The sequence below is a fragment of the Neophocaena asiaeorientalis genome, unplaced genomic scaffold (genome assembly GCF_003031525.2).
Source record: "Neophocaena asiaeorientalis asiaeorientalis breed wild unplaced genomic scaffold, Neophocaena_asiaeorientalis_V1.1 scaffold89, whole genome shotgun sequence".
NCBI classification, from domain to species: Eukaryota; Metazoa; Chordata; class Mammalia; order Artiodactyla; family Phocoenidae; genus Neophocaena; species Neophocaena asiaeorientalis.
In genome coordinates this window covers 8,935,293-8,962,376 of record NW_020172592.1, presented here as the reverse complement: position 1 = coordinate 8,962,376, position 27,084 = coordinate 8,935,293, and the positions used below count along the sequence as shown (strand labels likewise).

The window sequence follows — 27,084 nt, the reverse complement described above, 5'->3', positions numbered from 1 at the left end:
AGTTCCCATCTGAAATGCAACGATAAATACAGATATGGAACGTATTTACTACCTGGCAAAAAAACATGCTGATTGAATGGGCACACAGCTTCTGCCCTTAAATAGCACATAAGCCACCTTGTTACCTATGTGGGAAAATCTTGCATTTTAGGATGATGTTGAACACACTGAAATGGAGTACCTACAAAAAGTTGCATTTTACACTGTCCTTCCTCTTCTTTTCAAAATTATGTACATCTCTGTTGCCTAATGTGTAGGTAGCAAAAATATTAAACACATACCACTGAAAATCACTAAATAATACATAAAATGTAGCAGTAAGTGTACATTTACATTTTGCATTTGATTTCAACTGGGCCATAATTTCTCTGCTGTGCTGTACCTTTTTCCTATTTTAAGATTGCTGTAATAATCTGTTCAAGGTCACATGAGTCTCTTAACAAAGTTTCAACTCTGATGATACATGCATAAGCCAAAGTCTATTGAAACTGAATTAAATGGGACATTAATTACTTTTTGTGCAAACTGCCCACCTCAATACCCATTGGCAGATTATGACTGTAATAAGACTTATTTACCTGCATGTTATATCTATAATTTTCTTCGAAAACTTAGACCTGATTTATAAAGACATGTCAGTGGATTTGTTTTTGTTTCTGTTAGTTGAAATCTACACATTCTTTCTATGGGTATTTCATAATGCTAAACAAAATGCATTCAGATATTGGAAGGCATCCCTGAAGTTATACAATCTCTACCCCTTCAAATCTTTTATTTTTGAGGACTAATAATAAGATACTTCTGTTATTGCAAATAAATTTGTTTCAGCTGCAAATTTAGAATAAAATGCAACACCGAATTTTAGTACAGTTAAGATACTCTATGAGAAATTTTTAAATGACCTATTTTTGGAGCACTCTTGGTTTTTTGATTTATATCTCATTTTTTTTTTTTCCTCTACAGGAGTCTGTCCTTCAAATAATTTAAAATTTAGCTACCATTTGAGGATGTACTTCTAAAAGTAACATTGTATTAATCATTGGAGCCTAAAATTGAATGTAGAATATTTTTAGGCTCCCATTGAAACAAACGTCAAAAAATCATTTATTCAAAGTAATCATTAAAACTGAAACATGAGCTTCCATCTGTGAATATTTCAGCTGATAGAGAATTCAAAAAAAATTCACTCTAGTCTGAGGTGAGAAATTAATGCTGAGTTAATTAGAATCCCAAGACAGCTAGCGTTAGAATTTCAGTGCTGCTTTCATTAATTAGCAATAAGATGTTTCCTTTGCATTTTTGTGTGTGACGAAGGACCCAGAGAGGGATTCTTGGAAAGATGAGTGCAGTGCAAAACTGCATTGCAATGCTGAAGGTCTTATACATCTTGAAGTCAATGATTCTCAAAGAATCATCTTAGGACAATGAAGCAGGCAAGCCCTTAATTAATAATCTTTTATCTTATTTTATAAGTTGTTGCAGGAGACAAAGAGCTTTACATGTTTTAAGTGTGAGCCGTGTCCTGGAAAATAGTTTGTATAAGTCACTCCCATTGACCTGAAAAGAGTCATGTGTTCTTTAGACAGATAATTGTCTTAAACAAGGTGAGATAAGAGGCAGCTGATAAAAATGTAAACAGAGTTGGGAAATTTGCTTTTAGGAGGTTGTTCTGAATATTACTGATCTCCCTCTTCTCAAAAAAATTAAGTGACAGATACAATTCCAAATGGAGTCATGAGAGTTTTTATGTCTCAAATATCAGGCAGGAATTCAAGCGCAGAATTAAGACATTTTCTATTAACATTAAACCAATGCTTACTATTTGCACGAAATATGCAGTTCCTTTTCTCTTTGTTGATCCATTAGGTACAAGAAAATGCATTTACAAATCTATTTCTTTCTTCTCTTTTTTTTTCGGGTTAAATGCTCTGTTTTTCTAAGAACATTATGCAGGTTCTAATTAATTTAGATAATATTTGAAGAAGGGGAAGTGGTTTTTTTTAATTCCTCAGAGAAATAAAGCATAATTTATATCCAGATTTTAGGAATTAGTTGTTAATGATGTATATATGTTTCTAGGACAATATTGGTTATTCCTCTTGCAAAACTGAAAACGTTTTAAAAAAAGCAGCACACAATCGGAGTTTTTAAAAACAAAAAACTACATAGCACAATAATTGTAAGACAAAAACCTAATCTAGCTTAGAAAAGAGCTTATTTTTTCTGCATATTTGTCATGGTACATTTAAATTATAGTTTTAATAAAATACATCTTTAGATCAAAGCTGGAAGAAGACATCAGTAGTAGATCAGTGTATTCCATTTTTCTTCTGGATGATGGTTGGTTTATGTTTTTCGTATTTCCACAGACCGTTTAATTCAGTATCATTTTACTCCTCCGGTACATATAAACACGAGTGCTGGTAGACAAAAAATATCCTTGAATCCAACAGTGTTTTGGAATATTCATCAGCTTAGTAAATCCATGCAGTTTAAAACTTCTAGTTCAATAAAATGGCTTTGCTGATGCAGTTTTTCTTCTTTAGATGGCAACATGGCAAATGACATTTTTATTTCTCAGGCAAAGAAGAAAGCAAAACCTGTATAGTGAAATCTCATAGGAAACATTAAGTCACTAGTGTGAACATCTGCATTCACCTGACCTCTATTAAGTGTTGGTATTAGGAAGAAAATCTGTTAGTAAAGTTACTCATGGACTTAATTTATAATTGGTGGAACTCAGGTGCACTTCCCACCATTGTAAACATCCACATAATGCCATGAAAAAAGTTCATGTATATTGCATTTTTTCCAGTTATTGTCTAGGCAAGTTTCTACTTGTTTGAGGTTTCTAGAGGTAACGCAGCTCAGACACTCCTGGGTGCCCTCTCAAATTCGTGGGTCCTCCTGTTTCTACCTTTCTTATTTTCCTGTAAGTGCTTCCATTTGTTACTGTTCCCTTGGGTATGTCCTGGCCTTTGCCGACGCTGTTTTCGGTCCCTTTTCCAAACTTGTTCGCAGAACTCATCCATTGTGTTCAGGTTGGGGTGGTTGATGAGTTGCATGAAGTCTCTGTACCAGACCTTCTGGCTAGGTGTCATGCTGTTGGAAATTTCTTTGGTCTTAGAGCCATCTCCATCATCATCTTTATGAAGAAGTTCTTCCAAGTGCTCCGTGTCGATGACTTCCAGGGTCACTTTAAGAAGGGTTTGCATGAATCCGTGTTCCACGGCATGACAGAGGTAATTGCCTGAATCCTTCCGCTGCAGACTACGCAATAGAAGGCCTTGTTCGGTCCTAATGATATGATCATCCACTCTGATCTAGCAAAAGACAAGATGTAGTAAAATCATACATACTTACAAGAAATACAGGCTCCAAAACTCTGTCTCAGCAGAAATTTAGACTGTGTACTGAGACACATTTTCACAGTTAATAAAATTTCTAGTTTAAGAGAAATGACTGCATTTTCCTATCAGGGAAAAGAGTTATACATTTCTTCCAATTGTTTTTAAGAAGCACTGCAAAACATTGCTGTCTATTGTCTTAATAGAATTTCTCATAATAATTTAAAGTAACCAAGATAATGGGATGAAAGGACAAAGATATACTTTATAAATTTGAAATAAGCTATATAAATATAGGAGAAAGTTAACATTGAATGTTGGAATTGGAAATATAGGAACATGATACTAGAAAACAATGCAGCATTAGAATAAATTTATAATAAGGTTTGAAAAACAGAATAAGTTCAGCAGTTGAGCAACCAGAAAAAACATGGGATTGCATGCTTATTTATTCAATTTCCTAAGTCTTAGATGTGACACGAAGATAGGCTATTTAATATGTCTAACCTCACTTTTATTTTGCATACAGTTTACAAAAGAGACCTCTGAAAGCCACAGCTGGTAATATATAAAATCAACCTTAACATTTATATGATGTGATTACATGTTTGAAGACTGCTTCAACTGTCAAAAGAGATAACAGAAGGACTTTTACTTCTACATTCAGATTATGTTTGTAAAATTGTCTGCACATTGTACATTCACAAATCACCTACATACTATGGTTACCCTATTTAACACTTTTTAAAAAGTTTTAAAGGCTCAGAGTACTCACTGAGATTTTCTATGTATGTATTTTTTAAAATTTTACAGAGGAATAAATGGATCCACAGAGGAGGAAGATTTGTGTGAAACTACATGCACAGTTCACATCAGAGTTCATAACTGGACCTCAGATCCTTTATCCAAAATCTACTACTCCTTTCCCTTAACTGCCCCTTCCCATTTGAGGAGGAAGTTAATGGAGAAAGGAAAACATGTTTGGAGAGAATTAAGAACAAAAGTTAAAATTAGTAGAAGGATTAGATTTTTTTCTTGTATATGAATGTAGATAACATAATTGTTTTGTAGATAACTCCAGGAAGAAAAAAGAAGTCTCTAAAATATATCCCCAAACAGCTAATGAGACAAAACTCTTACCAGTTCACCTTTGTTTCTCTAACTCCTATCACAAAGCCTGTCATAAAATCAGCCTTCAATGAATACTTGTTTAATGAATGAGTATTGGTATGTTAAGAAAAGAATAAATATTCACTACTTTTTTTTCCCCTCTCAAGTCAACCATGCTGGGGTCACTTAACAGCATATGTCATATAGAATTAATCCAGGCAGTTTCTTTCCTATACCTCTTCTTTTCGCTCTTCATTTCGCCTCTGGAATTGCCAATAGACCAGAGCTCGCTGTGATTTTGGACTGCATTCCAGGAACGTGCTACTATTTTCTACTCCATAGATGATTCTTTCTTCAAAGCTGTGGCCATGGTGATTATCTGGCCGGTGATGAGGAAATGAAATGAGAAAATGTTAGAGAAGTAAACTCAACTTTCCAAAGTATTTATTCAGAAATTCAGGAGATGAATTTGTTGCCAAGTTGGAAGTCTTTTCCAATTTGATTGAAGATGACAGAAATGACAAGGTTTCAGAATTCAAGTGTCTACTAAATAGACTATTTCAGTATGGGTTATATAAAGCATATACAGAGATTTGTCTACCAGAAAATAGCATTACATTAACAAAATCAGTCATGTGTGCAGTATAGCTATACATTTATATGCCATGATAATACTCTCCAAGATATTATTTTCATTGTAAAACTCTATGCCCTGACTAATGGTGCCAGTGAATTTCTGCCACAATTCTCCAGCAGAAAAGTTATTCGATTGGGTTTTTGGAAATAAGAGTCCATTTCTGAGAACTTAATTTTGCCTTTTTGTGTTTGTTTTTCATCTGTAAAATTAAATTTACCAGCCAGTAATATTTATCTAGTACTTTACAGAAGGTAGAGTTCAGGAAGTTTATACTCCCCACCAACAACCCTTAAATAATCCACAAGTTTGATCTGAAGATCAACTGGTGTGAAATGTTTGGGATGGTTCAGAAGAAAGACGCACAATTATAATGCAATGTGGTTTCAATTGTCCTTATTTTAAAATGACACATCTTTTATTATTTTCAAGAATTAGGCTAAAGAATATGGCAAGAGTACGTAATAAAATGGAGCAATACGAAATTGTTTCCTGATTAAGTTTCTATTATTTTACCCTTTATGTAACCTCCTTCAATGTGGTAAATGAAACACAGTTAAGATCAAAAGTACGACACGGGGTGTCTAGGTAAAACTCATTTAGAGAAGAAAAACTCCTTGTTATCTTGTTTAATCCTGTTTCCATTATGACATCCTGTACAATCTGGAACTCATTAAATTACTTTAGAAAATAATAAATATATTTTCACATGCACAGAGGGCTGACAGTGTAGACAGATGAAAAATTTTTGCTTTCTTCTTCAAACTCAGCTAGATTTTTAATTAAAAAAATGTTTCCCCCTTTTTTGCATCACTTTGACAGTTTTACTCTTGTTATAACAATCTGAGTACTTCTGTCTGTCACAGACAGTATGATTTGCTCTAAGTTTAAAACTTTCCAAAATCCTGCTTCCTTCCAATTCCCATACACAGCCTATGGCCATCATCTCCTATTCTCACCCTACCTATAGTCAACCTTCTGCCTGCATTTGCTATCTCCAGGGATGTCAGTCCCAGTGCTTTTTCCTTTATTGTTCTAGGTGTGAAACAAAACTCTTCTAATATTAGGAAGTATCTGTCTCTTCTTATTTAAAAGAGCAATACTCTAGAAATAATAAAAAACAGGAAATGACTGAAATGTAAAGAAACAATATTTAACTGATTCCAAGTCACAGTTTATTTCATGTTGGAGATATGTATATCTGCGTGTCAATATATACATGCACTATGGTAGTATTTTTCTTTTCCCTCTGAAATTATTAGTATATCTTTGATTGAATAGATATGGCACATGTTGCCATGCTAGTTTGCAAGACATCTGCTTCCTTGGATAGAGATGAATTGAGTGTCTATGTCCAACACGAGCTGGGAGATCTGTGATTCAGGAGCTACCATGAATAATTAGAATGCCTTGTCACAGAGGTCTTTAGAGTTTACATAGAGTGCATTTATTTTTCTGCTAATGGTTGTGCAGTTTAAACTTATTTGATTTAGAAATTATTTTACTTGTAATATTATGCAACCTGAAAAAAGGTGGAAATTCTGCAATATGCAACAACATGGATGAAACTTGCAGACATGCTAAGTGAAATAGGCCAGTCACAGAAAACCAAATACTGCATGATTCCACTTAGATGAAGTATTTAAAGTAGTAAATACTCGTAAAAGCAGACAGTAGAATGGTGGTTGCTATGGGGTGGGGGGGGGAAGGGAAATGGGGAGTTGCTAGTCAATGGGCATAACATTTTAGTTATGCAAGATAAATGAGATCTTGAGATCTGCTATACAACATTATGCCTACAGTGAACAATACTTCAAATTTTGTTAAGAGGGTGGATTTCATGTTGTGTTCTGATTCCAATAAAATAAAAACATAAAAAAATATTTAATTAAAAAAAGAAATCCTATTACTTTTAGGAAGTAACTTTTCATTCAATATCTACATATTACTAAATTATAAGATATATGACAGCATGATAACACAGAAAAAAATCAGCTGGATTTAGAGACAAACAGTATGGTTATCCACCAGTATCTTCTGTCTTGCCAGCCATGCCTCTCAGGTCTAGTTTTCTTGTAGAAATTTATGATAATACTTGTCTCTCATCTAATTTGTCCAAGTTACTATAGATATCTATAGAAATCTAAGGTATAAATAAGTTACTGCTCTCAAACATAGAGAGCTGTATAAATCCTTCAGTACATTAGTTGATACTCAGATAAGAAAAGCAATGTAACTTGTATAATAAGAAATAATAGAGCTTAATATAAATGAAACATCTATTAGGTACATTTTCAAAAAAGTCACTGTTTGTCTTCTCAATTAATTTAATCATTCTAATTGATCCACAGAGAGCTTTCTGTCACCTCTAGAGTCTTGGGAAATCTACTTAGTTTTTAGTTTCTCTCCAAGATCTCTGGTGACAGCAAATGTTTCCCAAAGCCCATTAAAGAAAAGAATTCTCTTAGTGGTAAATGTTTCCTGAATTTAAAAAATATTCATCTGTTACTTATCTATAGTAGAATCTAATAAATTTATACCAAGTTGTTTTTGGTTTAATATAGCAATAGGCCATGGACTTCAAGAAATATCATGACATTCAGATACTTTCCCACCTGAATAAGAAGCACAACTGGTGAATTTGGTTCACTGTCTTGGTGTCTTAATAACTACTCTTGCCAATACGTTAAGGATTCATCCCCCTCTAAGTTGGCCCTTTCTTTCTCTCCTTTGTCGAAATTGAAAGCAAAACAAAATCTTCTAGTTAGTAAGCAGTGAAGCTAAAAGTCCTGTCATATTAACTATCAGTCTTAGTATGCAGTATTTTTTGGTTTGAGAGTCTCCTACTGTATGTTCTGTTAGATTCTGCGACTGCCAAAAAATTGAAGAAACTAAATATCCTTTGAATACACTTGTTTCTCTTAATTCCTCTGCAGTAGAATGTTTCTATCATCAGCAACTTTTAATTTAGGACCAGAACTTTCATTTAAAGTGGCCTCAGCCAAGCATTCATATATTTGGGTGCTTTGACGTCACACCCTGTAAACATTTTTCCTGTTAATTTCTCCACACCTGATACCTTATAAACAGATACTCAAAAAATATCTTATTTAATTTTAAATTTATTTTTATACAATTCTTACCAGTTACACTCCATTTACAGTTATTACCAAATATTGGCTATATTCCCCACGTTGTGCAATATGTCCTTGCAGCCGATCTTACACCCAATAGACTACTGGAAGGCACTCAGTAAATATTCATTCCCTTTTCTGACCCTTCTATCCCAACCACTTGAGTAAATTTTGTACAACACAGGAAACATTAGGGGTCTAATAACAATATGTTTTTCTCTCTCTTCTTTTCTCCCTCCTCTCTTCCCCCCCATAACCCCTTTACCCCCATCTCTGTCTCATTCTTGCCCTCTCTTTCTCTCAAAAAAAAAATTTAACCAACAGGAACAACATTTTGATTCTTGACTTGTAAACTTATTAGATTTTCAATTTTTTTGATGCCAAATACACTATCATTTTGACTGTTATTAAAGCAAACAGCTCTGCATAGAAATGGTGGCACAGAATATAGCTGCACTGTAAGTATTTTTCAGAGCATACACTGTTGAACTCATAAATACACAATATGAATCAAAAGCTCACCTGAGAAAACACTGTTGATTCAAGATTTCCTGAAGGATATGAAATCTTGCACATACAGGTAAATCTAATCTAAAATCTCTCTCTGGATTATAGTTGAAACAAGAGCAGTTTACATGAAACACATTGTGTTAATCCCATAATTGACTTTATTGAATCCTGTTGAATGGGGTCCCTCTGATCTATGTTGAGGGAACCCATAAGCAATACTCTATGGATTCGCTCACTGTGTTTATGTCCCAATGTTGTTGACTGTGGTGTTCATCTTTGGGAAATTTTTCTAATGTTACTTTTTAGGAATTATTGAGATTCGCTTGAACAACTGAATTTTTTAATGAACTTTGTGACTCACCACTTGATCATATTTCTCCCCCCACATTGGCTGAAAAAAACCATTAAACAAATTTATGTCTTACCCTTGTAACTTCTTAGTAAATATGTTCTTGTCACATGCCTGGTTTTGTTCTCTGTCAGTACATCTGCTTTGCCTGTGTGACATTATTGCTGCCTTTATCCTATCTTTGCTTTTAATCAAACAATTGCAAATTGTCTGAAATATATTAGGTCACTTATCAATTACAGACAGCATACACTTTTTATAATCCCCTTAAATATTTTTTGTTATTAAAATATATCTACATACAAATAATAGTACATTGTCTGGATACAGAGGTAGTCATAAATATGTGAGGTGATATTATTGTTATTGCTGTTCTTGTGATAGTTTCAACTGTTTATTCAAAAATTAAAATCCTTTATTGAGAAGCCCTAATGAGACAAATTATGAACTCCTTCCCAGCATCAATTCTGCTCTCTCACCCGTATCAAAAAAAGTATTGCTTCTTCCGTGCTTTCAAAAAATCTCTTTTTACATGTATCTTTAGAGCACATGTAGTCTTATTTGTTACAATTTTTTATTAATCTGATTATCTCCCTCATACTGTGCGTTCCACAATTTGGGCACAAGGTAGTCATAAACCCTTAGCTGATGTTTGCTGAATAGCAAATCTAGGTAACAGTTTACTCTGCATTTAAAAGCTGAAATCTCACGTAACTTTGACATTTTCAAGGCACAGAGTTATCATAATTACATAAATGATTAAGAGTTTAATCAATTAAAAATGGTATAGGGTTTATAACCCTCATTATGACAGAATACATTATTGCACTGTAAACATTTCAAGTCTTCTAAATTTGTTAAGTTTTATAATGTTATAAGAGTTGACTTGAGATATGGTGGAAGATGATGATGACTAATCAAGTGTACTCCAAAATCAAAAATTTCAAATATGGGATAATAAGAAGAGAAAGATATTTGAGAAATTATATGAATGTATTCTCATATCTCCAGGGACACCTATATCTCTAAACGATGTCTATGCCAATAAGTAATTTTTCCAGAAAGAAAGCAATCTCATTGTAATCAATTTAAAACTACTTTTCATACTTAGAAAGCGATGATTCTGAATACAAACTTTTGTCATGAATATTACTAGTAGACAAGAAGGGTGAGTTGTTAAATTGGCATAATGAATTCTTATGGGTTGAAGTGAATAGTTAGAGCAAAATAATTGAGGACATTAAAATTATTTTTAAAGCATCACAGTGTGTTTGAATAACACATATTACAATATGTTGCAGCTGTTAGTGACAAGAAATAATGTTTTTAAGGAAGCAATCTTCAATTAACCATTTCCTCTTTCAGTGGGATAATTTATGGAAATGAAATGAGGCTAATAAGCCAGAAAGAATGGGAGAAAAGAAAGAAGTTAAATAAATTGCTTCCTTTTGTAACAATAAAAAGTCAAGATATCCATCATTTGGCCAGAAATATCACGTTGCTAAAGGCCTTATTTAGTATTTGATTCTCTTCCAATATAGCAGAAACAGAAGGCATCACATTTCAGCTTTCCATTTATTTCACTCTCCATTTTAACCCCATAAATGTCTCCCAAGATTGAAATGCTAATAATGTAAGAACCTTAGGATATTTGATTTCATGTAGAAAAGACAGAGATAGGTGAGGTAGTGAACCATATATGTATTCAACTATTTGATGTCTGCTGTCATTTTTGATATTCTCACCCTTTAGGTTATTAAAAAGCTGAATTTCATAAATAATGGAACAATTTGGGAGAGGGAAAATAATTGCAAATTATTTTAAATATTTAGCAAATTCAATTAGTTGTCAAACTACATAAAGAGAAATCTAATTCCACTTGTTTTCATCACATTGTAATTTTAATATTTTACACTGTAAATTTTTTGCCAATATTATTCAATGTAAAAGGTCAAGCAAAGGAGGAAAGGAAATGTTGTCCACCAACTCATGGTGACACAGAAAGCTGGAGATATGCACTTCTTATTTTAAACAACATTACTTAGATTTTTCTTACTGGATTCTGATTATTTTCTCCAGAAATACAAGTGGTACTTTATAAATAGAAAAGACTCTAATTTGACTTCGAGTGGATGAATAATAAATATTTCCTAAAGTAGCAGTAGCTGAAAAGGCATTTCATGGATGAATCAATAACTCTTGGGAAGCTATAAAATATTTAAAAATTAAAAAAGAAGGGCTTCCCTGGTGGCGCAGTGGTTGAGTCCGCCTACCGATGCAGGGGACACGGGTTCGTGCCCCAGTCTGGGAAGATCCCACATGCCGCAGAACGGCTGGGCCCGTGAGCCATGGCCACTAAGCCTGCCTGTCCGGAGACTGTGCTCCGCGACGGGAGAGGCCACAAAGTGAGAGGCCCGCGTATCGCAAAAAAATAAATAAATAAATAAAATAAAATATAAAAAGAAGACAAAAGTTTCACTCATCCTTAACATTCATCCTTGACATTCATGTATATTTTGGGCCTGACTGAATATTAAGATGGTTAACAACTGATTTAATAATCTTATATACTGTAGTGCACTTAACACAAATTTACAGCTATATAACAGGGGTACTAGTTGTTTATTCATCACAATAATGCTTAGTATAATATTTCTCCAGTGTTTTGTGTGATGCTTATACCAGCTAGCTTCTCAGTAAACGTTGCATGTGAGTTTGCATGCATACATGTGCCTAGAAATGTGTGCGTATGTATTAAAGTCCATATGCTCAATACATCTATTTCTCAAGTGCAAAAAAGACTCAATCAATGAAACCTTAGAGAACATTTAAACTTATAATTTATCAAATTGCTAAAATAAATTTAAATTTTAAACTATTTTGTTTTATGCCCTAAATTAAGATCTGTCTCTGGTGCTGGGAAATAATTATCAAGCAGAATACGACACTTGGAATTTTACAATTCAAGGAGTTTCCAGCTTTCCTTGAATTCACAGATACCTGTGGATTTGTGTTAAAATGCTCTTGTCAGTGTATAGATAGGCAGATGGATAAACAGAGAGATATGACTAGGATATTTTAATTTTATTGTTCATAGGTAATTATTGTAGAAAGAATCGCTAGTATCTTATTTGTAAGGTATATATTGATTTAAAATACACAAATTAAATTGACATGTTTTGAAGTTAACTATGAAGCCATTTTAATAACGTGCTTAATAATCTTGGGATATCAGAGGCCTCAATGCTTCTTAGTATAGGGAGGGCTGAAACTCAATTATTTTAAAAAGCAACACCAATATGAAGATATCTACTGTACTATATAGTTTATATTAAATGTCTGATATGTTTTATTTTCATGACTTTATAGCAAATTCTTTACCAAGAAAACACATATAATTTACATGGCAGAGTAAAATTACCATGTGAATTTACACCTTTAAAAATAAGGAAACATGAACTTTAATGTTCAATTTACATTTTCCGAAGAGATATGACAGATGATGGAAAACACCCATTTGCTGAAGTAGAAACCTTCCATAAACAATAATAAAAATACCACCTTGTATTTTATTTAATATGTTTTCCTTATAAGTTTTGGAATTAAAAAATACAGCATGTTTAAGAACTTTTCATTTACAACAGTTAAATTATAGATGTATAAATTGGGTGATCTCTGATGACGTATTTAAAAGCTTTAATAAGGAACAATGATAGCACAAAATATTTGAAACCTCTTCTTCTTATTCAGGTTGTGTGTGCAGGTCTTGCGTGCATGTGCTATGAATAAATGGATTATTGGCCTAACGTAATGTCAGAAGACTACTGTGGTGAGGATTGATTTTCTCCAGTGAAAACAGTTTCAGAAAAGGTTTACAAAAGTTATGGAAGACACTACTATAATAATTTCATTCTAGGATGCATGCTCCTTTATATTTAACATCTCTGATATCAGAATGTCTTACAGTTGTTCTCCATCTGAGTTGAAGTTGCTTTCTTCCAGAAATAATTTTTTCTTACTTCTTCCAGACACGTGAGACCCTACTAAGCTGACAGCTCCTTAAATTAAAGTTTTGTCTGAAGCTTTTGGTCCACGCCGTTGGTGTGAATTCAGAAATTAAACCTTCATGAGGGCCACCTTTGTGGTTCAAGGAGTAAAACAGGCAAATTTCTTTGCTATCTTCTTTCGGTTGGGAATTTATTTGTGAATTCAGAAATTAAACCTTCATGAGGACCACCTTTGTGGTCCAAGGAGTAAAACAGGCCAATTTCTTTGCTATCTTCTTTCGGTTGGGAATTTATTTCTCCTTTGTGCCAATACTGAAGCATATTGCGTTCTGGCTTGATGCTGGGACCATATATTAGATTGTCCATTTTGGGCAGTTTTTCTCTCCAAGCAGTACATAAAATAATGGTGCATCTTACATTCAGTGACGTCTTAGACTTGATACAATTTGGTAATTTATTAAAGTTAGGGATTTTTTTTAGGACTGACATCAGCTCATCTATCAAATCTTGAGGCTTCTCTTGGGGCCAAATGCTCAGATTCATAGTTGGATTTTCTACATGTATAATAGAAGCTAAAGCACAGACCAGATTAGCATTGCTCCAAAATACTAAATTTATAGCTCTGCACACCATAAAGATGACACTGCCAGAGATATTTTATGAAATTTTGGAACAATTTTGGAATGATTTCATTTAAATTATGCCAACCAAGACATAAATTGAGATGAACTAGTTGTGGAGATAATGAAGAAGGTTGAATTCTGCCAACATTTTACTGTGGGTTGTTGGAAAGGAAATGCATATATGTAGAACAGCCAAGAGAACTATTACAAAGTGAAATTCAATGATGGCATTAATGTAGAAGTTAGGACATAAAATATTTCAAAGATACAAATATCTAAGATGTTAATTTTCAAAAATTGTTACTTCTGGTATAGCTTTTTCCTTTCTGGACATGTAGATCATAATACAGCTCGTTTAGTAAAGAAGGAAGAATGAGAGGTAGTTTAAAGGTAAATTGACTCAACCACTTACGCTCTTGAATGCAAAGTCAGACAAGCTCCAATTCTGTGCACAAGTTATTTTAGGAAAGGGAACATACTGGAGGTTTCTCGTTAGCATTGTGTATGAGTGAATGGGAAGACAAGAAGATCTGCTAGCAGATATATTTAGGGTTTTGTACTGAAATTTCCCAAGGCAAAAGGCTACCAGTGATGGGGGAGAGTGTGCTGCACCAAGGGGAAGTGGAGCTGGATTCTTCTGTTTCACCTGGTCCAGCTCACCATTAGCGCTGCCTTTACAAGAGAGCGAACAGAGCACTGAGTAAGTGTTAAAGGTTTCATCGAGAGTGAAATGTCTTCCACCTTAATTCTGAGTTATTTTATACAGTCCCTCTATTAAAACCTCAGGAGATGTAAAATATAGAGTTTTACACAATATGTTTACCATTACAGCTGGAACTGATGGTCCTGAAGTGTATAATTGGCTTCAGGTTGCTTAGCAGTTTCTGTGAAAACATCTCATATCTTTATATGTTTCCATATGAGCACATATATTTTATTCAATGTGAGACGGGACATTAGCAAGGCAACATACATGATTTAATAGGGCTGAGCTCTGGATTTCTGCCCATTTTACTGTCAAAGATTGACATCACCTATTCCAAGATAATTCACTGATTCCTAATGGTAAGACTCAGTCTGACCATATGGGAATGTCTGACTTAGTTTCCAAACATTTGAAATTTACTGTAATCTATGGTGTATATTTTTTATGTTTGGTCAATTAGCAAGACAAGCAGACAAGGAATAAAGAGGCCTTCAAAATAGGGAATGTTTTTACTACTGCAGAGCTTCTTGAACTATTTTACCATTTCCTCCCATATATCACAAGCATCTACTTGGGGTTGTTTTTATACACACACACAGACTCAGTAACATTGAAACACAGAAATTATTTTTCCTCCCTACAGTATTCATTCCAACTGAAGAATCAGAAGAAAAAAGTTATTCACATTCATTTTACTTTCTACAGCTAAGCAATTCTATATTCCCAAAGTTTATAGGGTTGCACCACTCTAATTTCATCAAAACATAACTTTAAAATCTGAAGCACTCTCCAAAGCCCATTCATTCAACTGTTAATAATATTTATTTATCCACAGCCTCACTTTAAAAAGAAGTATGACTTCGGTCAACTTTTCCTTGTATATATGTACACTCATAATTCCAGCATATATGTCACTTTGAAAAAACACTAACTGGGTCTATGAAGGGACTGATTGCTAAAAAAAATGGATGTATTAATAAGATATATATATATATATATATATATATTTCTCTAGCAATCTTTAAAACATAGCACGGTATCCTACATAAAGTGGTTTGCAACTATAATTTATTAGTTAATTGGTTTATGATATTTCTTAAAGATTCCACTTCTGAATACAATGGTATTAATAACAATGTATGACAAATCATTTTCACAATAAATAATGGATGCTATTTAGATCAAATCTCTATTGAGAAACAAAAGTTTGTAAGTATTATGCTATAGCTTGAAATTTTTAGACAATTCATTCAACAAATATTTATTAAATATCTACAATATTCACAATATTGCAACTGTTACAGACCTAGAGATAAAAAAGTGAGCAAAATAGCAAGGTCCATATTGACATGGAGATTAAATCCGACTGGAAATGAGCTCTACTTACATCATCTTGTTTCTCTTACTTCTAGTTAGTTAACATTAGCCTCTCTATATCTAAGCAAATATACTCTTTAATAAAAGGAATATTTCATAATGCTGTATTGTTGAAAAGCTGCTGATCATAATTCAATATTTCTACATGAAATAAATGGAAAACTAGTGGATATTTTGTTGTCCAATTGAAATATGCCATCCGAAAAATTAAATGAGGATGTGTCAACAATGCACTAAATCCGTATAAAGACAAAAACGTATATGCTCCAATCTAGTGGTATTTTTTTTTATAATGAGAGCGATAACAGACAGGAAAACAAATAACAGATAAGGAAATTTTGCAAGCAAAATGAATTCAAAATATAGGCCCAATTTGTGGCTACCTGTCTCCTGTATTGGCATCCCCCAAACAACTGTGCGGACATTCATGAATCACATACCAGTACATGTAGGATACACACAGGGACTTTCAGAAAGTCAACTAGGTTTTGGAATGTTGCTGGGTGCTATTCGTACAGTGTGTTTTCTTTCTTAACATTCATGAACCATGAATGTTCTACACACAGAATTAGTAAATCAAATCCAAGTAAATGATAAAAAATAGTATACCTGCTTTTAAGATTAATGTAAAACGCACCAAAAAAGTTAAAGGATAATTACGTTCAATTACATGTAAAATGTTTACATTTGATAGCCATTTTTAACTGAGCTGCTCGTTAGCAGTGATGTCATTGCTGAGTTTTCCCAGCAGGGGGAAGCATAGCCTAATTATTGTTTTTGTAAAGGGTTGAAGTGGGGGTGGGGGGGATGAGCTATACTACCATTTTACTGCGTTTTAAATGAAGACTGGTTGATATTTCATCATTAAATAAGCAACTTGACATTAAATAGGCCTTGACATCATTTAGGAAACATAAAACGAACTTGGTCCAAAATCCCCAGTTCAAGGGACTATCCTACTAAATCAGAGTGAAGACATCCAAACCATCTTCTACTTGAGTAGGATGCCCAGTAATAATATACTGGGTCCATATTACGAGTATATTAATGAGTAATTTGCATGGCTTATTTTAAGACTACACTTTCTTCTTTGATATATTTAAATGAATATATTTGCTGCCTACTACTCTCCGGTTGCTACCACATACAAAGCGTGCGCTTAAACTTGACTCCTTTTGGTTAACATGAGAAAATTGAGCATTAAGTCTCGTAAGGGTCTAACATCCTGAATTTATCATACCTACAATAATAAAACATAATTCAGTGCTTTGTGTTCATTGGAATTTTCTTTCTACAAGATTTTCTTTCTCTTCAGTTGCACTTCTCTAAGTATTCTGGCAGAGGTGTATAACTTGTATGCATGTGTGCGTATATGCATTATTGCTTATGGTTTTACCCTGGTGTTAGCAAGTTGAAAGATTAAAAATGCTATAACTTACCATGGTGTTGTAAGTCTGAACAGTGAGTCAGTGGATCTCCATTTCTTATATCTTGTCGTCTTGTGCGTCTAAAACAATTATATTTAAAAATTATTACTGTATCTCTATTCCCTCTTGGGAATTTGTCATAAGAACTGAGAAGAGTCAAAGACCCTGGAAGTTTATCAGAAGAGATGCATCTACATCTGCCTAAAAGATTTTTTAAAAGTAGATCATTATACCTATAATAGTAGTCTGCAAGATGATCAAAATGGAAAATAGTATATAAATGTACTAACAATGAACAAAAAGTCTTTCAAAGTATTGATAACAGAAAATTCATGGTTTCTTTTTGCTACTGAATGTCAGTCAGTAAGTATCTAACATCTAGAAAATCTAAAATTCTTAGTATCTTAAAATCTGAGGATAAAGCACAAAATATAGAAGAGCAACCCATTTATTCAATGAATAGAATTAAACTTCTTTTCCTAATCTCTAATGAGGGAGTAAGCCTGAAAATTAAAACTCACATGAATGTTCTCTTTCTCTTAATACTTACACATAATTCCTTAAATAGACTTTTGTTAAATTATACTATTAAGACTATGAATTCTACTTGTAAGTTAGTCTTTAATTTTTCTTTTTGGTTGCTATACCAACTTTTTTTTATAAAACATTTCTTTTATGATTACATGGTTTTGATTGCAAACCAATTTACCTGCGAAGTGAATAAAAGGACAAAAACAACAACAAATACCGTGGAGCAAGGCTCCTCCTTTTATCAGAGGAAGGTGGGAGAGAAGACGAACTTACCTCTAAAAGAAAAGCTAAATTTGCTATAAAACTCGAAATTAATTTCTCCTGCATTCTACTGCTCAGATCATGTTACTTACAGTGCATTCTGGGAGTCCTCTCTCTACATTTGGCTACTGGTTGACTGGGAGGAAGGAGGTTGGCTCCAGCCGTTGTGGTGCCAACTAGATGTGTAGTTGAAGGCTAAAACTGGAGACTGGCTCTGTGTGACTGACTCGAAAAGACTGGGGACACTTGCCCATCTGTTTTCTGCATCTATTTTAATGGGTATTGTCTTGCTGCAAAGTTAGTTACCATCCTTGAAAAGAGCTCTCACAAAGGCCACTGAGAATTGCAAACATGGAATTTGTTACTGTATTCATAAATTTAGAAGTCCCAGGTATTTATAGATTTCTATTTGTAGAATTGGTGAGACTATCAAACAGATGTTGCACATTTTAAAATTGAGCCAACAAGGGAACTTGTGAAACACGAACCACAAAGCATTTGGGAAGGCGTTTTTTATTGCCATTGAAGCTTTTGAAAAATGCCGTCACAAAGAATATATAAATTGTGAGGCCTCTAAACATCCTTTTCAAAGACACATGAAATTGGATTAAGTAAAATCTGCAAGGCACAACAAAAATGTGTTAATGATAATTCCTTCAATCTTGGATTCTAGGTATGCAATAAACACATTTCAAATGTATAATAACATCCAGCTTTTTAACTTATTATAGATGTAGTTATGATCTTATTTTTATCTTCTTTCTCATTAATAAAAGCTTAAAATTCAAATGGATTATTACTAAATTAGGCAATGTTATATATTTTCACATGGAAAGGAAATAATACCCATTTTTAGTTCAAACAAGAATTTCACACTTTCAAGCAACATTAGAGGCTCTTTAGAGCTAACTGATTTTTAAGAAGCATAAAACCTTATTCTTAATTAATTTAATTTAATTGCTGTGAAAACAGCATATTCCTATTTATTAAATTATCCATGGTTTCTTTGATCAATAACACATTACCTCCACACTAAGTTCTTGTTTTAAATTTAAACTTCCAACAAAGTCAATACGTATATGAAAGTAATACTAACATGTTGTCTAAATTCTGAATATTGAAGGCTTAAGAAAATTGCATATTTATTAAGTGGAATAATAACTTAATATTTATTATTTAATATTATTATTAACAAGGTAACTGTGTTTTAATCCATACGGACTGACTATATGAAAGATTTAAGTTGTAGATGATTTAACGCTACAGTCAATATTATCTAGTGTGTAATCAAAATATTTAAGTAGATATTAGGGTTATTTCTTTTCCCTAATATTTTTCCAAAACCTTTAAAATGATCCAAATGTTGTAGAACACATCTCACTAGCAATGAAAAAAGCCACGTTCTTACCTTCTTGTAAAACATTAGCTAAGATAAAAAAACAAAACAAATTTTACTGCTCCTATAATGCATTGGCTTAATAATGTTAATTTCTATTAAAGGTTTCAATATGTTCATGTGCATACTGTAAATCCTTAGGTTTATATTAGCAAGTATTGTATATTACTTCATCTACTATTGCTTGTTTCTAAAATACTGGTGAATATCAAGGGGCAAAGGTAGCCTTAAGTGAGTAGTAGAGAATACGTTGAAATGACTATTTTGTCAAAATAAGAAAGTGTTTTTGTTTTTTAAAACAAAAGTAAACCAAGCTTGGGTACAACGTTTAGGAGGTGTCTAAGAGTTCCCTGAAGTATAACACCTCATTTTATTCATCAGAAAAAAGGTGATGTATTTATATGAAGAAGTTGTTCCAAAAATGGAATCAGATAAGATAAATATGAAACACTGTGTTTATTTCTAATATTCCTCCTACCTCTTTGCAGTAGGAAAATAGCGAGAGCATGAAGAGCCATCCCAGGCACAGTAAGGGTCTCGGGCAAGGCAGCACTCTGCACAGGCTTTCCCGTAAATATCACATCTGTGTAAAGGGAGCTGTGTGACTCCCACAGTAGAGCCGATATATAGTTGTTGCTGTGGAAAGAGTTTACTGTTAGGACAAAATCTACCTTGTTTTTCAAATCTATTTTTTTCTTAAAAACAACAACAAAAAAGGTTCCAGCTTAGCAAAGATGCATTTATATCTGTGGGTTTAAAAACATTCCATTATTGGTAGTTTCTTCAAAGGCCTGGCAGGAAATGTGACCATTTAAAATAGAGCAAGACCAAAATCTAAATAGTTGACTGAAACAGGTATATTTTATAAGTGTAAAACCAAGGGAAGATAAAGGAAGACAGCAATAGTTATATGTCAATTAAATCTCATAAAAATAAAAAATTTTAGACAGTGAGCAATATAAAGTTCAAACCTTCAGTCTTTGCTCTTAGGTTGCTTTTTAAATTTCTACTGTTTATAATTTTGATTAATCAGATTATCTACATTGTCATGTATTCTGATTGGTCTTGAGGCAGGGATCTTTTGCTTTTGACTCTTGGGTGCCCTACTGAATTGCCTGTAACGCAGTCTGCCCTCCTATAAGAAGCGAAAGGGTGAAGTTTTGGCACTTGCATTGGTAAGAAGTTTTGCTCAACGCTAAATGTCTTGCCTTTGCACTACCTCCAGGAAGATTACTTTAAACAAAAGTACTCAATTATTTCTCATGCGAAAGATCTCAGATAGGGGAATCAAGTATACTCTGGCTGGTGCCGTGGACTTGAACAAAAAACTCAAGTGTTGTGGGAAAAAGTGGGGTATTGGGCATCAACATACCTGGATCCTAGGTCTTGCCTGACATTAACTCTCTTGTGATCTTGGGCCTTTCACATAATTTTTCTAAGACTTAACTTCCTTATTCATAAAATGAGCATGTTTAACTAGATCTTTAAAGTATATATCTAGATAAAATGTCTATGCTGCCACTATCTTCAGTGAATTTGAAATTATCAAAGGAGCCAGAATTGGGGGGAAAAAAGCTTTCTAACAGTAACTACTTCAGGATTTCAATACAAGTTAAAAAGTACCTTTAACAAAGTTGAACCAATGTAGCATACCAGTTGCAAATTTATGTAAATACAAAATGACATACAAATAAGACTGTTGTGTGACTTTTCTACATTTTACTGTAATTGGTGTCATAGCTCCCTTTCTTGCTTTAGATGATTGAATAATTATAATAAAACATTAAATAAAAGTTGTGAAAATACTGAAACATGACAGTACATATGAAAAAGACCTCAAAAGTGTATTTTAATTTTCCACTATATAAATGAAAATAAGTTACAGAAAAGCCAGTCTCTGAACCATGGTGTGCTCTTTTACTATAACGAATTGTCTAACAGTCAGCAATGGATATAATTAAAACTGCATTTCCAAAAGGCTCTCAAAGATGGGACTACATATGTAAATAGATATGTTTAAATGAAGATATAAGTAACTATTAGAATCTATGAAATTATTGAGGGTATAAGGAGTACCTTTAGAAAATAATTATATGCTGAAAGCTAACCAACTTACTTATATCTTAATATAAGAAATGGAAAAAAAGGGGTACGAAATAATACAATAAAAACTAAATTATTATGGAGGCAGATATACTGATTGCTTATTCCATTTCAGTAAGTGAAGAATATTTATAGTATATGAACATAGTAGAATATATAGAATATGGAATATATTACAGAAAATCAACTTCTTACTATATTCACCTTGTATTATTATATTGAAAGATGCTACAAACCATGGCAAATTAAGAAATGGTAGTTAAAGTCTCTGGGAGGAAAAGATGAAGTATTATTAAGTTTTTCGGTTGAGAGAAAATTATATTGATTTGTACCGCTCTTAAAGCATCTATAGAACCTGCATGTGATAACAGTTGATCATAATTTGAAAAATATTAACAGGGAACTTAACTAATGGAAAGAAATTCTTTATTCTTTTTTTTCCCCTCCTATTCTTTCTCTCTTCCAAAAGCACCTTTAAAAAAAAAAACTTAGATTGTATTGAAGGCCAGCAATCTCAATATGATAAAAAATGAAACAAACATAATGTTTAAACAACAATTAAACTAGTTAAAATGGGGCAGCAGTTTCTAGAAGCATGGTTGGCATTGGTGAATACAGACATGCCAAACCATATACTGTGGTCATAACTATTTTAAAAGCTACTGACCAAGTTGGTTATACCTAAGAAAAAGATTTCTATGTTTGGCCAATAACTTTTAAGAAGCATGAATGAAATTCATACTTATAGATTTCTATAAGAATATGGCACTGAGTAGTAAAGGAGTTGTTATCCAAATGATAATATCTAAATCTGTCAGATTCCTTTAGGAGAAAATCAGAGAAATAATACATGAGAAGAATATGAAACCAAAAATATGACAACTGAAATTATTGTAATGAAAACCTAAAGTGTGATAAAATGCCCCAAATTAAATACAATTCAATGTAGTTTATATTTAACGATTATTCTGCAGTACTATTAATGATTTTCACAATGAATTATGCTACTTAAATGAAATATGGGGGACGCTTGCAGGCACCATTGAGCATAATCCAGTCACCAGCAAATAACCTGACATGTTTTTCTGCCCAATTTAACATCACCACAGGCTTTCTCACTAACCTCCTTAACAAGTTGTGGTTCATAGCAGGAGATGAGCCCATTTAACCAGAAAATTAGTTGCAACACTGCTTCTCCCTCATGAAACTACTGCCTCAGTTTTAAAATTTCCATGAGCATAAATGAAATTGAGTCACATCTGAATGAAATCAAACTCCAGTCACAACTGAATGGAAATGAAACTCCATCTAATGTTGTGAAAATTTTCCAGTAATGGAAAATGAAGGCTAGGGACACTTTCTTCTAACATAGTATTTTAGGTTGATAAATTGTTTGTGTTTGTTTTTTGGTGAAATGTGTTGCATTTAATAGGCAATTCTTAAAGTAGGTTTAAACACGTTAAAACAGAAAGAAATGATTTACAAAACTAGATGCAATGTAATTAACGTTGACAAAGAAGTCTAGCAGAAAATAAGTAAATAATTTAAAAAATCATTACAGGAAAGAATATCTTGGTCTAGCTACTATCCTGGAAATCCCCGGATTTCCTTGCCAACATTTGACAATTTTTAGATTACAAGAACAGGTGAACACACACTTACGAAGTGTAAGATGACAGTATCAGGTCAATAATATCTGCACTCTGGATTTCTCTAAATAGCTTGGAGATTATCAATCTATTTTGATATGAATGTGTGGAAAGGATATATACTGAGTTTCAGTGGCACAGTATTTTAGCATCCTGTATGAGGAATAATGTATGGTCAGAGATACAACATGTAAACAGTTAAGAAATAAGATTCACCAAATCATTCTCAGATTCAATAATTTTGTATATAAGTTTTCATACAAAACTTGTATGTAAGTTTACAGTGAGTAAAGGGCTCCCTACTCCTTCCTGGCTTTTTCTTCTAGGTTATTTAATAATTAATTTCAACTCAGGATCCAAGCCATTTTTTTCTTTTTAGCTACCTTTGATATACTGGATAGAAAGGCTAGGTAACATTTATGTGGAAAAGGTAATTCATTAGAAGTTAAAATTATATTTGTTTTGCCCATATCATTGAGCATTTAGAAGTCATTTGTGTTTCTTAAGAGTCTTGCCAAAGCATTCATTCAACGTGAATGAAAAGACTATTAACACGCTGCCCTTAACCTTTGAATCCATGGAGTTTAATAACATCATTTGGCAGTGACCATTTTGCTGCTTCCCTTTTATATTTAGCCAAACTAAATGTTTTCTCTAGCACACAATACTACTGAAAAAGTAAAATTAACTTTTAAGTAAAAATCCCCCAAAAATATATAGTCCAGTGCATAATTTTATTACCCTATATAATGTATTCTGTTTATACATACAAATTAAATTATAAATTTATTTATATTCTGAAATAGTCACCAATGTTATTTTAAAGGATAGACAGATGAAAATAATTACTGAGTAAATTATATTATAATGACCAAAAAAGAAATGCTATAAATGAAAATTTACAACAAATAGTGATCTAAGAAATATATTTATAGGACATATATGAGACTGGTCAAAAGCACGAGGGCAATGAAAATTATCTTTAGTTTCCTACTAGTTATTGTAAGAATTTTTTCTCTTGTTTTTTGAACAACTGTTAATAAATCCATAAAATCTGATGGAACATATTTATCTATTTGAAACATAAAATTAACAAAATATAGAATATAGTACCTGCTTAGTGGAAAGCTCCATTGCTGAAATAGCAGTTGGTTCCTAAAGAAGAAAAACAAAATGTGAATTGTTTAGTCAATTAGAAAAGTCATAAAATACCAACATAAATTTCCAAAAAGATAACTTCAGTGCCTGTAAGAAGCACTATAATTGGGAAATAAGACATGTAAAAGAAATTGCATAGACAAGTGTTGTATGTATGGAGCAGACAATAAGTGCATCCTCCAGTTAACGACCATCAGGAACATACCCATGAATCAGGTTGGGTTTATTGCCCACTGTTCATGGGAAGCTCAGTAAGAGGGATGGAAAGGACTTATACGTTTTGGGCTTGCGTTAGGTAACTTAAGGAAGGGTTCCAGGAAGTAGGGCTTTGCTTTGCATTGGATGCTGTCAAAAAGCAGAGGTAATTCTATGATTAGGTATCTTCATAAGTCTTATTTAGGAGGGAAAAACAGTGAAGCTAAAGTAGTGATAGGTAAAGTAGCAATCACTCACTAGGGCAGGGTAGGGAGATATTTGGTCATTTTTATTGTTTGGACAACGTTTACGTTCTTTTCTGTGTTTAGATATTCAGACATGATTACAGAATGGTCTTGCCTTTTTTTTTTTTTTGATTCATAATGGTCTGAGAATGGCCTCATCTGATGTTGGGGATCTGTGAAAATTTGTATGTTCAACTGGAGAACACCAAGACCATGGCATACGTGAGACTGTCAGGCCAGCTCCTAATAGCGCCAAGGATGAGCTGAGAGTACTAAGCTGGTTTCCAGCTGTCAAGAACTGTGAGAGCTCAGTTGGGATGAGATTATTTCTTTATTATTAAAATGACTAAGACACAAAGACCTTCACTTCAGGTCTCTGCTGGAGAACATAATCTCTTTAATTTCTATCAACAGGCTCATCTAGAGCAGTCAGGACTAGGGAAGTAATCACCAATACACTTTGCTGAAGTGTTCTGCTAAAGCTTATCATAAACCTATGTATGTTGCATAAATAAAGACTGTTCTTTGAATAACTTAGACCACCAAAAGGCTATTCACCTGAATGTATTCGCTTATACTCTTAGATTCACTTTCATTTAACTGTGCTCCATCCTATGTCTCATCAATGACAAACACAACTCTAAGAAGAAACGGCTGGGGGCTTTCAGAGACAGCTGATGACAAAGAGGCTTAGGTGGGAAGAACAAAATCCTGAAAGGTCTCCCTGTGTAGGTGACTGAAGTTAAGCCCTGAAGAAAGGGTAAAGAGTTGCACTCTGGGGTCAAATGTATGGGTTCAAATAGTAGTAACACAAACTTGGCCAGAAGTGTGATACTAGGTGTGGTATAGAATCTCGAATTTAGTTTTCTCATCTGAAAAATGAAAACAATGGTACCTTCCTCATAGGACTGCTAAGACGATTAAATGAATTAATAAATATAAAATACTTTACAAATGTGCTCATCACATAGTGTTTATTCAAATCTCTCCTCCTTCACATGCACAACATACACACTCAACACATGTGCACACACACTCCCATATCCTTTCCTTGCTTTAGTTTTTCTCTCGAGTGCTTATCACTATCTAGAAATACATATATATAACATTTATGCATATATGATTTATATATGACATTTATCTTGAGTCATATAGGTATAGGAGGTGAGTTTCCTCCAATACCTCAAAGCTCTTATCTGAAGGTAGGGAGTAAGAGTAAGGAACTAAGGATTGAGAGGAGGGAGGAAAAGTCAATAAAAAGTAGGTCACATAAGTACCACTGAGACAAAATCTGAGGATAGTAGACAATGACTCTCTAAACTATCCACTGAGGCTTGTACCAAGAAAAGTTTTATACATATATAAATATGGAAATATTCCATTACTCTTTGGATGCCCACAGGGTTGTTAAATCTCCCACACCCTCAGTTGTGACTCTTGCTTGCCCTTTTGCCTGTCACGGAAGTGCTGGGGCAAAAACTGAAAGACACACAGTGGGAAATAGAGGTGAGGTTGACAGGATATGAGGACAGCAGCAGAGGCATCTCACATGTTTTTTTTTTTTTGAATTTATGAATTTTACTTTTTTATACAGCAGACTCTTATTAGTCATCCATTTTATACACATCAGTGTATACATGTCAATCCCAATCGCCCAATTCATCACACCCCCCCCACCCCCGCCCCTTTCTCCCCTTGGTGTCCACACGTTTGTTCTCTACGTCTGTCTCAATTTCTGCCCTGCAATCCCGTTCATCTGTACCATTTTTCAACATTCCACATATATGCGATAATATACAATATTTGTTTTTCTCTTTCTGACTTACTTCACTCTGTATGACAGTTTCTAGATTCATCCACGTCTCTACAAATGATCCAATTTCATTCCTTTTTATGGCTGAGTAATATTCCATTGTATGTATGTACCACATCTTCTTTATCCATTCATCTGTCGATGGGCATTAGGTTGCTTCCATGACCTGGCTATTGCAAACAGTGCTGCAATGAACGTTGGGGTGCATGTGTCTTTTTGAATTATGGTTTTCTCAGGGTATATGCCCAGTAGTGGGATGGCTGGGTCATATGGTAATTCTATTTTTAGTTTTTTAAGGAGCCTCCACAGTGGCTGTATCAATTTACATTCCCACCAACAGTGCAAGAGGGTTCCCTTTTCTCCAAACCCTCTCCAGCATTTGTTGTTTGTAGATTTTCTGATGATGGCCATTCTAACTGGTGTGAGGTGATACCTCATTGTACTTTTGATTTCATTTCACTAATAATTAGTGATGTTGAGCAGCTTTTCATGTGCTTCTTGGCCATCTG

General features: G+C 33.5%; 1 protein-coding gene across 1 annotated transcript in view; it reads right to left on the bottom strand.

Moving 5' to 3' along the window:
* Window positions 1-1,739: 1,739 nt before the first annotated feature.
* The window catches only part of SEMA3A (semaphorin 3A), a 224,422-nt gene continuing 199,077 nt past the window's right edge, over window positions 1,740-27,084 (bottom strand). The window contains exons 13-17 of the mRNA XM_024738433.1: window positions 24,278-24,319; window positions 19,891-20,048; window positions 17,237-17,304; window positions 4,694-4,836; window positions 1,740-3,323 (exon numbers count right to left, since the gene is read on the bottom strand). Coding sequence (XP_024594201.1) covers window positions 2,868-3,323; window positions 4,694-4,836; window positions 17,237-17,304; window positions 19,891-20,048; window positions 24,278-24,319 — 867 coding nt within the window. The 3' untranslated portion in view covers window positions 1,740-2,867. The remainder of the gene's footprint in view (window positions 3,324-4,693; window positions 4,837-17,236; window positions 17,305-19,890; window positions 20,049-24,277; window positions 24,320-27,084) is intronic.